At 46.3% G+C, this 13,353-nt stretch overlaps 2 protein-coding genes across 5 annotated transcripts in view; one reads left to right on the plus strand and one right to left on the minus strand.

Moving 5' to 3' along the window:
• LOC137544546 (B-cell differentiation antigen CD72-like) overlaps nucleotides 1-13,353 on the plus strand; it is a 173,033-nt gene that overhangs the window by 27,098 nt on the left and 132,582 nt on the right. The gene's annotated exons all lie outside the window — the stretch shown is intronic.
• Nucleotides 8,415-13,353, minus strand: part of LOC137561333 (E3 ubiquitin/ISG15 ligase TRIM25-like) — a 58,921-nt gene continuing 53,982 nt past the window's right edge. For all 4 annotated transcript variants that reach the window (XM_068272639.1, XM_068272622.1, XM_068272633.1 and 1 more), the window contains one exon: nucleotides 8,415-10,639. In XM_068272639.1, the coding sequence (XP_068128740.1) occupies nucleotides 9,724-10,639 (916 nt within the window). In that variant the 3' untranslated portion in view covers nucleotides 8,415-9,723. The remainder of the gene's footprint in view (nucleotides 10,640-13,353) is intronic.

A 13,353-nucleotide genomic window follows, 5' to 3' on the forward strand; every position in this document is an offset into this window, starting at 1 on the left:
GGGAAACGAATCAGAATTTAGTGTTTAACAGGGAAATTCAACCGTTCTTGAAATTGTGTTCCTGTACAGAGCCCCCTGATACATTTAAAGTGACAGCACATGCTAATATTATCAGATATTGCAAGGACCAAAACTAAGTGTCTCAGCATGCATGGTCGCTAAGTGCACCTTTACAAAGAGCACCTGTCATAGAAGTGACTGCAGGTAAAGCCTCCTGATACATTTAAAGAGACAGCATGTGCAGGGACCTTTGCATTATCAGATATTGCAAGGACCAAAACCAAGTGTCTCAGCATGCAGCATGACCGCTAAGTGCACTTTGATAAAGAGCACCTGTCTTAAAAGTGGCAGCAGGTAGAGCCTCCTGATACAGTAACAGGACGTGCAGGGGCCTTTGCATTATTAGTAATTACAATCAACAAATTACTTTCCTAAGTTTAGTAATTACCTAAATGTTCTTTACTGTTTCTTTACCGTTTGTACAGTATACGGTCCGGATCCGATCTAACGGATCCGGACAGGGAACGTTAATGTGAACCGGGCCTAATAGGTGACCTAGTGCCCCAAACCCCCAATATCTTAATCTCTAGTTATCTGGCTGCAGTCACTGTCATGTATCCCCTTTTCTTATTTCTCTCTGCTTTCAGCACAATAGGGGAATGATAGTTGAGTGAGTTGTGTGCCCCCTCCTACACTGCGCCCTGAGGCTGGAGCCTCTCTGGCCTCTGCCTCGGCCCAGCCCTGCACCTCCTCCTACACTGCGCCCTGAGGCTGAAGCCTCTCTCACCTCTGCCTGGTCCTGGGAAGAGGGACAACTAACACTAGAGGGAGGAGCCTGCCCCCCCCCCCCATGCTCTGGCATTAAAGGATAAAATGAAAAAAGGAGGGAGCATGTTTAGTGGGCTCTCCTCATGCCCCCCGTTCCCCCATTTTCCTCCGCCCCCTCCGTTAGTCAGCAGCAACCCCCAGAACTTACTTCCGAGTCTGGGTGGTCGCGGCTTACTGTGCAATGCTGCCCTGTGAAGGGTATCCTTGTGATGTCACAACTACGTAGTGCACCTGCACAGAGCGCTCTGAGCCATGTGAAGGCGTACAAGGATACGCTTTGCTGGGCTGAGCCTGCACAATAAGCACCGTCCACCCTGACCCAGAAGCAGGTTTGGGTTGTCGCTAGGCTGTACCTGAGGAGGATGGAGGAGAACAGGGGGGAGCAGTGGGCACGAGGAGAGCCCACTAAACATGCCTGATCCCCCTGTTTTTCATTTTATGTTCCACTAAGGTATCCTTTATCCTATGAAAGCACTTACTGGCGGGCACAGGGGCGGGGTGGCTAGCAGGGCCAGATTTCTGGGAAGGCCACAAAGGCCATGGCCTAGGGCAATAAAATCAGATAAGATAAGAAGGGCGGCAGGACTTGGAGAGAGAAGAGGTCATATGTCAAAGTAAATCATCTCTTCTGGTCCCGCAGCGCAGCCATCCAGCGCCCTGCTCTGCACTAATAGCTGAATTCCAGAGTTCCCCAATCCCTGCTTCTCTCTCTCTTACTTCCTGATGTGTTTTGACAGTCAGCATTTACTGTCATCTGATGATCCATTCCTCTGTATGATGGACATACGAGTCGATGTGAGAAACACCAGGGATTTACATTACAAAGCAGAAAGAACTAAGTTCCACTGAGTTTTAATGCAGGCATTCACAAACATCAGTGAGCTCTGCTAGTTTCTTCACCTCTTTTACAGCTTTGACACTGACCCCAGCAGCTGTTAATTACTTTCTTATCTAACCCTAATTTATGACTCTTTTTTCCTAGCTAGCAGTGATCTCTTCTCTGCTTCAGTTAACTCTTTCCTGACTCATTTTCTGTCCTTCAGCTCTTACCATCTATGAGAACTGCAGGAATAAAAATATTGTTTGCTTCCCTTTCATTGCTTAACTGTCACCTGAGCTGTGTTACTACTTTTATGCTAGTGTGTATGATTTGGCATCCTTCTACTTTCCTGTAACAGTAGAACATTGCAACCATCTAAAGGTGCCCATACATTAGAACGAATATGGGCAGATTCGACCAAGAGACACATTTATCTCTAATCGAATCTGATTAGAGATACATTTGTCTCTAGTCAAATATGCCCATACACTGCAGGCTGATTCCCGTCCGATTTCAGCATGAAATCATCAGGGAATCGGCTGAGCCGCCGCTGTCCGCCCCGCCGCTTCACCCAAAATGTATAAATGTATGTAGTGTAATGTATTTATACATTACCTGTCCTGTAGTAGCTCGCTGGGTCCATCCGTCCATCTCACCGGTAAGCCACATACACGCTAGCGGCACATAGCGTCTGACGTCAGACACTATGCGCATTCGTGACATCAGACATAGTGCCGCCGGCGTGTATGCGGAACCCGGCAAGATGGCCGGAAATCGTGTGGAGGCTGACACTGGACAGGTAATGTATAAATGCACTACACTACATACATTTATACATTGCAGCGGCAGTGGTGGTGGTTTCGTCGTCTCGTCACTTGTTCGCAATTCGGCCACCGTACCGTCGCGCACCTGGCCAACCAACTTCTGCCCAAAATTTCCCAGCATACGCAATCAACCGTGCGGCCAATTTCTGTCCCAAATTGGTCGCTTTATCGGTCGGGCATGCACTTGGCAACACCAATTTTCATCCAATTCGATTAAAATAATCTAATTGGATGGTCGATTGGTTGGTTGGCCATCTAGTGTGTGGCCCCATTTAGCCATCAGCAAAAGCAGATAGTTTTGAATCAGTATGATACCATTTATTGGCTTAAAAGAAAAAAGAGTAAGCTTTCTGCTAATAAGCCTTCTTCAGACTTTGTCCCTGTATACTGACAATATGTTAGAACACACCACCATATGTACATTCAGCATTCAAAAGAGATACATATATTTTTCAGCAAATATAAATAAATGTCAGAACATCCAAAGTGGGTCCTGACAGGATGTTTGCTACTTACCTGTTCTCTGTTTTGGATGGGCTTCTCTCCATTGCACTGCCCTGCCACCTGTTTGTGGCTCTGACTGCAGCCAGTCACAGAGAGAAGCAGCGCATGCTCTGGCCACTCACGCTCCCTGACACCTGTTTGTGGCTCTGACTGCTGCCAGTCGCACAGAGGACAAAGAAGCAGCGCATGCTCTGGCCACTCGCGCTCCCTGTCACCTGTTTGTGGTTTTGACTGCTGCCAGTCGCACAGAGGACAAAGAAGCAGCGCATGCTCTGGCCACTCACGCTCCCTGTCACCTGTTTGTGACTCCGACTGCAGCCAGTCTCACAGAGGACAAAGAAGCAGCGCATGCTCTGGCCACTCATGCTCCCTGCCACCTGTTTGTGGCTCCGACTGCAGCCAGTCGCACAGAGGACAAAGAAGCAGCGCATGCTCTGGCCACTCACGCTCCCTGCCACCTGTTTGTGACTCCGACTGCAGCCAGTCGCACAGAGGATAAAGAAGCAGCGCATGCTCTGGCCACTCGCACTCCCTGTCACCTATCTGTGGCTCTGACTGCAGCCAGTCGCACAGAGGACAAAGAAGCAGCGCATGCTCTGGCCACTCGCACTCCCTGCCATCTGTTTGTGGCTCTGACTGCAGCCAGTCGCACAGAGGATAAAGAAGCAGCACATGCTCTGGCCACTCGCACTCCCTGTCACCTATCTGTGGCTCTGACTGCAGCCAGTCGCACAGAGGACAAAGAAGCAGCGCATGCTCTGGCCACTTGCGCTCCCTGTAATTTTCCGCTCCTATCCCAGATGTGCACAGCAACCAACGCCAGTATAGTGTTATGCATTCATGACAAGTACCGGTCATACATCAGCGTCATTTTTCAAGTATGCATGCCCAGAACACTATCGGCTGCTGTGCACATTCGGGCAGGAGAGCAAATTACAGCAGGCCTAGGGCACTGGAAAGTACATATCTGACCCTGATGGCTAGTGGGCTGGCACAGAAGCCAGTGGGTGGGCCCGTGGGGGGGGGGCAGGCCTGATGATGTGTGAGCAGCCAATGGCGACCCTGCATGTTTGTCTCTTACTTTGCACAGCACCACAGAAAATGAACATTGCAAATACACGGTCTCCACAAACACCTTTATTGCAGGAAAGTCAGCTTTACAGTATGATGCTGTAGATGTGGGTAATATGCAGGTCACTTGAATATATATTTTCTAGTCTCAGCATGTGCCTTGCAGGAAAGAAAACAGGAACTAATACTGAGTAATGTAAGAACTTCACGTTTCACACCTTTATTCCGGCACCAGCAACTCATTAGTAAGAGCTGCAAACACGACTCTCATCACAGCAAACAGTATAGGCGATAGAACTTCTTAGGCGTCTTCAGAGTTGAGGAGTTTATTCAGTAAACAGATATCCAGATACAGTTCGTTACATCTTTAGCCAAGCACATTATTCCGTAATAAGTCTTTGCGTTACAGCTCTTGGCTCCAGTCCTGGCAGCCAGGTTCCTCTTCTGTGTATACTACATTACGTCTAAACTAAGTATATACAGCATACAAGATAAACTAACGAGACATAAATAAATATATAAGTAAAGATTAAGACCAGCGGTGACAGGGACAGAAAGTGCCTCTCTGTAACCCGGCTGTGGGTTTTATACGGACCAGAAAGAGTTAAATGTGACCTCATCTGAGTCACCCCCCCAGAACCTACAATTGGCTCAGACCCCTCGTGGTGTCATAATACCCACCTACTTGATTAATATTCTATGAGCCCCTTGTCCTACATACAAGATTGTTATGTTGGCCTATGGCCTATGTTGATTGTTCCCGTAGTCTATCTGTCTGGGGCAGTGTAGGCCTAAGACCTTGGACTAAGAACATCTTCTCAGTATCTGCTTGTATCATCTGCTTCAAGCAGACACTGAGATGCCTCTACTTGCATCACACGGAACTCTACTTAAAGGTATACTCTGCGAACAAGCCTTTTACCTAAACCTCAGTCCAAATAACTGAGGCCTACTTATAATACTTAAATTATAACAAGTAGTGATGGCCTTGCCTAGGAGAACTCATGAGAAGCATGTGATCAGTTTAATCAGCTGATATATTTGTAAGGTTCTGATTTGCTGTGAGGACTTCCTGGTTTAACCCATAATACTAACTCGGGATAGACAAACATTGTTTGTGTACCTTTTGTAAATTTTACAGTGAAAAATTAAAAACTGAATGTTCCCTGCAAACCCCAATTTACTTAAATGGCAGGCACAGGGCCGGATTTACCATAAGGCATTGTAGGCACGTGCCTACAGGCTCCTTATGTACGAGAGGCGGCTCCTCTCCCCAAGTGTCCCCCTACCCAGTGGGGAGCTACTTAATACTGAGGTGGAGGCACATCTGGCTCCCTATACTTGGGGTGGGAGACACATCTACTACATAGATCAATGGAGTTACCAAATGGGGAGGAGGGATGCCTACCTAATATGGGGGTGTGGCCAGAGTTGAGGGGCGGGGTTTAGGGCACCAGAACGCCTGTGTCTACAGGATCCTTTGCTGTAATTCCGGGCTGGGCAGGCAAAGTTTGAAAACATTCAAGGCATTTCTGTAGCCACAATTTGTTTGAAAAAAGGTGTACAAAGTGTCCAAAAACCCTGACAGTGGCATGGCGGAGTCAGATTAATGGCAAAATATTCACCCAAAAATACATAAAATCTCCCCGTACCTTTCTCTATGTACGGTTAGGTATATACATATTTGAAGAGAGACAGCTTCTTTTCTGATCTTGGCTCTGTACATTATTGCAATGAATAGAATACATGGAACAGCTCATTATCCAGTATGAAGTACTGGGAGAAAAAAACACAAAGACAAGGGGAGCCCAAATGGTGCAGTACGTCGCAGGTGATGAGTATTCAAAAAGATTTTTCTGTAATAATACTCACAAAGGTGGAATGCACAAGGGGCAACCGACCACTTCAGGCAGGTGGAGTGTCTTAAACCTGACTCCACCCAGGTCTACCAGCAATCCAGGATACGGTCGCTCTCTTAGCAAAAAAAACCTGTGCACCTTGAAAACCACAGGATGTGGAATTCCAGCCTGCATCAGATGCACAAGATGCCCCTCACTGGAGAGCGGGGGGGGGGGGGGGGGAGAGGATTAAGACACAGAAGAAGGTACAGAGGTGCCCAATGTATACAAAAACTTTAAAATCAATAAAATAAAAAAGATGAGGTGACTTACCTCACAGATGACAACTCACTTTAGGTGAGGAAATGTAATTGAAAATAAGCACAGGCAATGCATTTCGTGGGACCATGCCCACTTCCTCAGGCGAAATAAAAGTGCCGTTGCAATCTATTTGCCGCATTCAGGGCGCCTCTCCCCGAATGCGGCAAATAGACTGCAACGGCATGCGGCAAATAGACTGTTGTTGTCTGGGAGGTAAGCCACCTCATCTTTTTTATTTTATTGATATGAAAGTATTTTATATACATTGGGCGCCTCTTTACTTTCTCCCAGCTCGTTATCCAAAGCATACCGCATCCTCTGTTGAACATGGTGGAGGCAGTGTGATGGGTGTGCATGGCTGCCAGTGGCACTGGGACACTAATGCTTATTGATTAGATGACATAGAACAGAAGCAGCTGAATAAATTCTAAAGTGTTAAACCAGTAGGATCAGCCATACTATGCCAGGAAAAAAAACCACATATATAATTAGATAAATACTTGATCTACTTACATAACACATGTAATGCACTCTCCACATTTTGATTTCAGTGACTGTTATACAGTAAATGACGAGAATTCTGTTCCTGGTGGGGGCCATGTCTTTTGCCCACAGTTTAGGCTAACTCGTGATGTCATTTCTGCCCTTTACTTTTTTCTTTTCTCCTCCAATCGCTGAGTCGCCTCAGCCTTGCTTGTAAACACAAGTGAGCAGGGGATCGTGTTTCAGATAAGCAGCTGGCAGGGAAATAAATGGAAGAGGAGGAATATATTATAGATAAAAAGAACCCCCATCATGCAACTGTTTGGCACTGACTACTAAAGGGCCAGTGCTCCTAAAGTATGCAATATTTCCAAATCATAACAGCAGAAAAAGTTTTGAATGCAGGATTAGCATCTTTATCAATTAATACACTCAGACCAGTTGCTGTTGAAATTAGATTTTTATGGTGACAATCCCGCTTTAAGAGACATACTGTCTGCTCCAATCCACCTAAATACAGATAAATTGATTGAGTAGTTTCATAATACAGAGGCATCCTTCATATACCTTTCTCTTCAGTTGTTCTTCAACTGCATTATTAAATAAAATAATGTTTGCCTATTATAGCTTTGAAATCGACTAACTTGCAGGCTGTTGGGTAAAAAAAAAAACCTGTTATTTTCATTTGTACAGTGCTGCGCAGGGCCGGGCCGAGGCATAGGCTGGAGAGGCTCTAGCCTCAGGGCGCAGTGTAGGAGGGGGCGCAGAATTCATTCAGCTGTCATTCCTAATTGTGTATGAAGCAGAAAGAAATAATAAAAGGGGATACATAGCAGGGACTGCAAGCCAGATAACTAGATATTAAGGTGTTGGGGACGTTGTGGGCCCTGTGGCCCTCTTAGTCTAATAGCAATCAGTGTGTGACGGCTGGGGTGGGAGGGTTGGGGTGGTGCACTTTGGTGTCTCAGCCTTGGGTGCTGGAGAACCTTGTCCCTGCTCTGGTGCTGCGATCTAGCGCAGCGCAGTACAGGGGACAGCTTTGTCACTTAACTGTCCCCTGGAGTGGCTCACGATCTAATCCCTCTCATAGGCCGATGCCTATGACAGGTGGTTGTAATTTAATTATCTCAGGAGGAGGGAGGAAACATAAAAAGGATTTTTTATTTAAAAATTACCTTTTCAAATTAATAATTATAATAAAAGATTGCAGCAGCAATCAGATCCCACCCCCAAAAAATGTCCTATTGGTGTTAAAGCGGTATCGTCACCATAAAAATCAAATTTCAACAGCAACTGGTCTGAGTGTATTAAGTGATAAAGATGCTAATCCTGCATTCAAAACTTTCAAAACTTTTTCTGCTGTTATGATTTGGAGTTATCACATACTTAAGGAACACTGGCCCTTTAGTAGTCAGTGCCAAAGAATTGCATGCTGGGGGTTCTTTTTATCTATAATATATTCCTCCTCTTCCATTTATTTCCCTGCCAGCTTCTTATCTGAAACCTAATCCCCTACTCACTTGTGTTTACAAGCAAGGCTGAGGTGACTCAGCGATTGGAGGAGACAAGAAAAAAAGTAAAGGGAAGACATGACAAGACAAGGGCAAAAGACATGGCCCCCACCAGGAACAGAATTCTCGTCATTTACTAAATAACATTCACTGAAATCAAAACGTGGACAGTATAATACATGTGTTATGGAAGTAGATCAAGTATTTATCTACTTATATATGTGTTTTTTCCCTAGCATAGTATGGCTGACCCTACTGCTTTAAGATAAGCAGGTGAAATTCATTTGGGTGGAAAGTTGTATGTCCGAGCAATAAACTGTTAAAGCTGCAGAGTGCTGAATTGAAAAAAATAGCCCGGTCATTAGGGTGATATAAACCTGTGGTCCTCAATTGGTTAATTTGGGGGCCATTGTCATTAAAAGAGAATGCAAACTTTTAGGAATTATTATTTGCGGTAATGCAAACAGGGAATGAATGTTCGTTCACCACAAACTGTCTTCCGGCAAACAAATCCGTCCATTACTAATCATGACCAGCAAATCAGAGCCTTACGAATCTATCAGCTCAACAAACTGATCACATGCTTCTCCATGAGTTCTCCTAGACATGACCTTAACTAATCAGAGACTTACATATCTATCACCTGACCAGACTGATCACATGCTTCTCCATGAGTTCTCCTAGACATGACCATCACTAATCAGAGACTTACATATCTATCACCTGACCACACTGATCACATGCTTCTCCATGACTTCTCCTAGACACGACCATCACTAATCAGAGACTTACATATCTATCACCTGACCACACTGATCACATGCTTCTCCATGACTTCTCCTAGACACGACTGTCACTAATCAGAGACTTACACATATTCACCTGACCACACTGATCACATGCTTCTCCACGACTTCTCCTAGACACACCCATCACTAATCAGAGACTTACATATCTATCACCTGACCAGACTGATCACATGCTTCTCCATGACTTCTCCTAGACACACCCATCACTAATCAGAGACTTACATATCTATCACCTGACCACACTGATCACATGCTTCTCCATGACTTCTCCTAGACACGACCATCACTAATCAGAGACTTACATATCTATCACCTGACCAGACTGATCACATGCTCCTCCGTGACTTCTCCTAGACACACCCATCACTAATCAGAGACTTACATATCTATCACCTGACCACACTGATCACATGCTTCTCCATGACTTCTCCTAGACACGACCATCACTAATCAGAGACTTACATATCTATCACCTGACCACACTGATCACATGCTTCTCCATGAGTTCTCCTAGGCAGGGCCCTCCCTAATACTGAGGAAGTTACATCACAAACAGGAATCTGGTATTTATAGAGAACAAACACAACACAGTATCACAATGATCACCTCCTGACACTATATCAGTGGACTATAAAGCCTAAAAATACAAAGAAATACAATGACATTGCCACATATCTGCTGGAGGCAGCACATCAAATCTCTCTCTCTCTGTTCTCAATATCTCCCTCCTCCTCTATCACACACTTCACATGTGCCTCTTTCTCGAGAGTGGATCAACAATGGATCAGTCACGCTGGACGGCTCTTCAGTGTGGCGCATCTTCCTGGTCAGCTTGCACTTCTGAACCTTCAGTTGCCAAATGGTACTATCGTGTATCTGGGACACTTGGTCTGCCTCCCTGATGATGTAAATCAGGAGTTGCATCTCCTGGTCCTTCATCTTTCTCCTATCATATGTAAGCCAGGAAATAATTTCCTCTATTTCACGATCTGTTTTTTCTTGTGCCCTTTTCTTGCATTCCTCCACTCTCTTGATTTTTATTTCAATCTCCTCTATTTCTCTCATTATTTCTCTTGGCTGCGGAGTCATCCTTTTGGAGGCTTTAGCCAGTGACGCCACCTGATTTCCCCAACGTGTACCAACCAGAGAGACAGGTGTAGAGACACAGGCAGCTTCCTCAGCGCAGGAATATGTAAGGCCCTCTAGATGTAGGAAGCTTCTGCTGCCTTCTAGGGGAGTGGTGGGGTCACGCAAGACGTGTTCTGGTGCCTTATTGTGGATTCTCAGGTGATCTTCACACAGAGAATTTTGGCAATGCATACAGGATATATTGTCAGGCTCAGGAAATTGACTGCAGAAGTCCCTAGACTTCTCCTCATCTGGCTGATTAGACAGGAATTTCTCCACTATGTTACTTAGCGTTATGTCCTTCCGCACTGCAGGCCACTCCGGAAACAATTCCCTGCATTCAGGACAGGAGTAACCTTCATATCCTTCCTGTGCATTCAGAGCAGCGTCAACACAGACATTGCAGAAGCTGTGTCCACATTTCAGGGTTACAGGATCTTTATAGATGTTAAGGCAAATGGAACACAGCAGCTCCTCTCTCAGCGAGGCCATCTCCGAGAGCCTAAGAATGAAAGAAAAACAAACTAGTCAAACTAGAGCATCAAGTTAGACCAGGGCTGGCTCTAGACTATTTGCTGCCTTCAGGAAACATTTTGAGGATGTCCCCCCCAAGCATACATAAATAGCAAGTATACAATTATAACTTAATCACTATGATAAGTGTAGGAATGTCCAGCTAATAATGTACAGCCAATGATGATAATTGCAAAAATGTCCCCAGCAACTCAAAATCAAAAAGGTGTAAAGTGCAATGCAATAAATATAAAGTGCAGGACTGTTTCTAGCCTTTTTGTCGCTGCAGGAAAGCAGTCCTGTGTCACCCCTTCCCCCCTACACACACACACACACACACACACAATCACACACAATCACACACACACACACACACACACACACAATCACACACACACAATCACACACACACAATCACACACACACTCACACACACACACACACACACACACACAATCACACACACACACACACACAATCACACACACACACAATCACACACACAATCACACACACACACACACACACACACACACACACACACACACACACACACACACACACACACACACACACACACACACAATCACACTCACACACACACACACAATCACACACACACACACACCACACACACACACACACACACACACACACACGCACACACGCAATCACACACACACAATCACACACACACACACACACACACACACACACACACACACACACACACACACACACACACACACACACACACAATCACACTCACACACACACAATCACACTCACACACACACAATCACACACACACACACACACACACCACACACACACTCACACACACACACACACACACACACACACCACACACACACACAATCACACACACACAATCACACACACACAATCACACACACACACACAATCTCACACACACACACACAATCACACTCACACACACAATCACACACACAATCACACACACACAATCACACACACACACACACACACACACACACACACACACACACACAATCACACACACAATCACACACACAATCACACTCACACACACACACACACACAATCACACACACAATCACACACACAATCACACACACAATCACACACACACACACAATCACACACACACACACAATCACACACACACACACAATCACACACACACACACACACACACACACACACACACACACACACACACACACACACACACACACACACACACACACTGTACACACCACACACACACACACACACACCACACACACACACACACACACACACACAATCACAGACACACACACACACACACCACACACACACACACACACACCACACACACACACACAATCACACACACACACACAATCACACACACACACACACACACACACACACACACCACACACACACACACACACAGTGGATTCTTAATACAGGGAGTCCTCCTGGGATACAAACAACCCGCTGATCCTGTTGCATTTCAATGCACGCCACCTTCCTTCTCTCCCTCCTCAGTCAAGTCAAGTCATCTGTATACTACTCTATACAGCTTGAGAAAGGTCTTATGACCGAAACAGCGAGGCTGTCGCTGGACAGATGACTGTCATGTTGCTGCTTTAAACAATAAAAAGCTATATTTACTACAGATGGTGCTGACTTGACTGAGGAGGCAGCTGTGTGGAGTGTCAACTTGTGCAGAGACACTGCAGGTCAGAGCACATCGCCTATCCTCTCCTTGGGTGCTTGCTTTACACTGAGACTCTTCCTTCTCTCCCCCAGCTTAGTGTGTAAATGCAGAGTATATCACAGCAGAAGCTGTGCTCTCACCCCTCTGCTGGAGTGTAGTGCTGTGCCTGTGTGACCATCCTGTCTGTCCCCATCCTCTTCCTGCACTACCCCAGCTTAGTGTGTAAATGCAGAGTATAGTACAGCAGAAGCTGTGCTCTCACCTCTCCGCTGGAGTCCAGTGCTGTGCCTGTGTGACCATCCTGTCTGTCCCCATCCCCCTCCTGCACTCCCCCAGCTTAGTGTGTAAATGCAGAGTATAGTACAGCAGAAGCTGTGCTCTCACCTCTCCGCTGGAGTCCAGTGCTGTGCCTGTGTTACCATCCTGTCTGTCCCCATCCCCCTCCTGCTCTCCCCCAGCTTAGTGTGTAAATGCAGAGTATGGTGCAGCAGAAGCTGTGCTCTCACCTCTCCGCTGGAGTCCAGTGCTGTGCCTGTGTGACCATCCTGTCTGTCCACATCCCCTTCCTGCTCTCCCCCAGCTTAGTGTGTAAATGCAGAGTATAGTGCAGCAGAAGCTGTGCTCTCACCTCTCCGCTGGAGTCCAGTGTTGTGCCTGTGCGACCATCCTGTCTGTCCCCATCCCCCTCCTACACTCCCCCAGCTTAGTGTGTAATGCAGAATATAGTGCAGCAGAAGCTGTGCTCTCACCTCCCCTCTGGAGTCCAGTGCTGTGCCTGTGTGACCATCCTGTCTGTCCTCGTCCCCTTCCTGCACTACCCCAGCTTAGTGTGTAAATGCAGAGTATAAAGCAGCAGAAGCTGTGCTCTCACCTCTCCGCTGGAGTCCAGTGTTGTGCCTGTGTGACCATCCTGTCTGTCCCCATCCCCTTCCTGCACTCCCCCAGCTTAGTGTGTAGATGCAGAGTATAGTGCAGCAGGAGCTGTGCTC

The sequence above is a fragment of the Hyperolius riggenbachi genome, chromosome 1 (genome assembly GCF_040937935.1).
Source record: "Hyperolius riggenbachi isolate aHypRig1 chromosome 1, aHypRig1.pri, whole genome shotgun sequence".
In the NCBI taxonomy this organism is placed as follows: Eukaryota; Metazoa; Chordata; class Amphibia; order Anura; family Hyperoliidae; genus Hyperolius; species Hyperolius riggenbachi.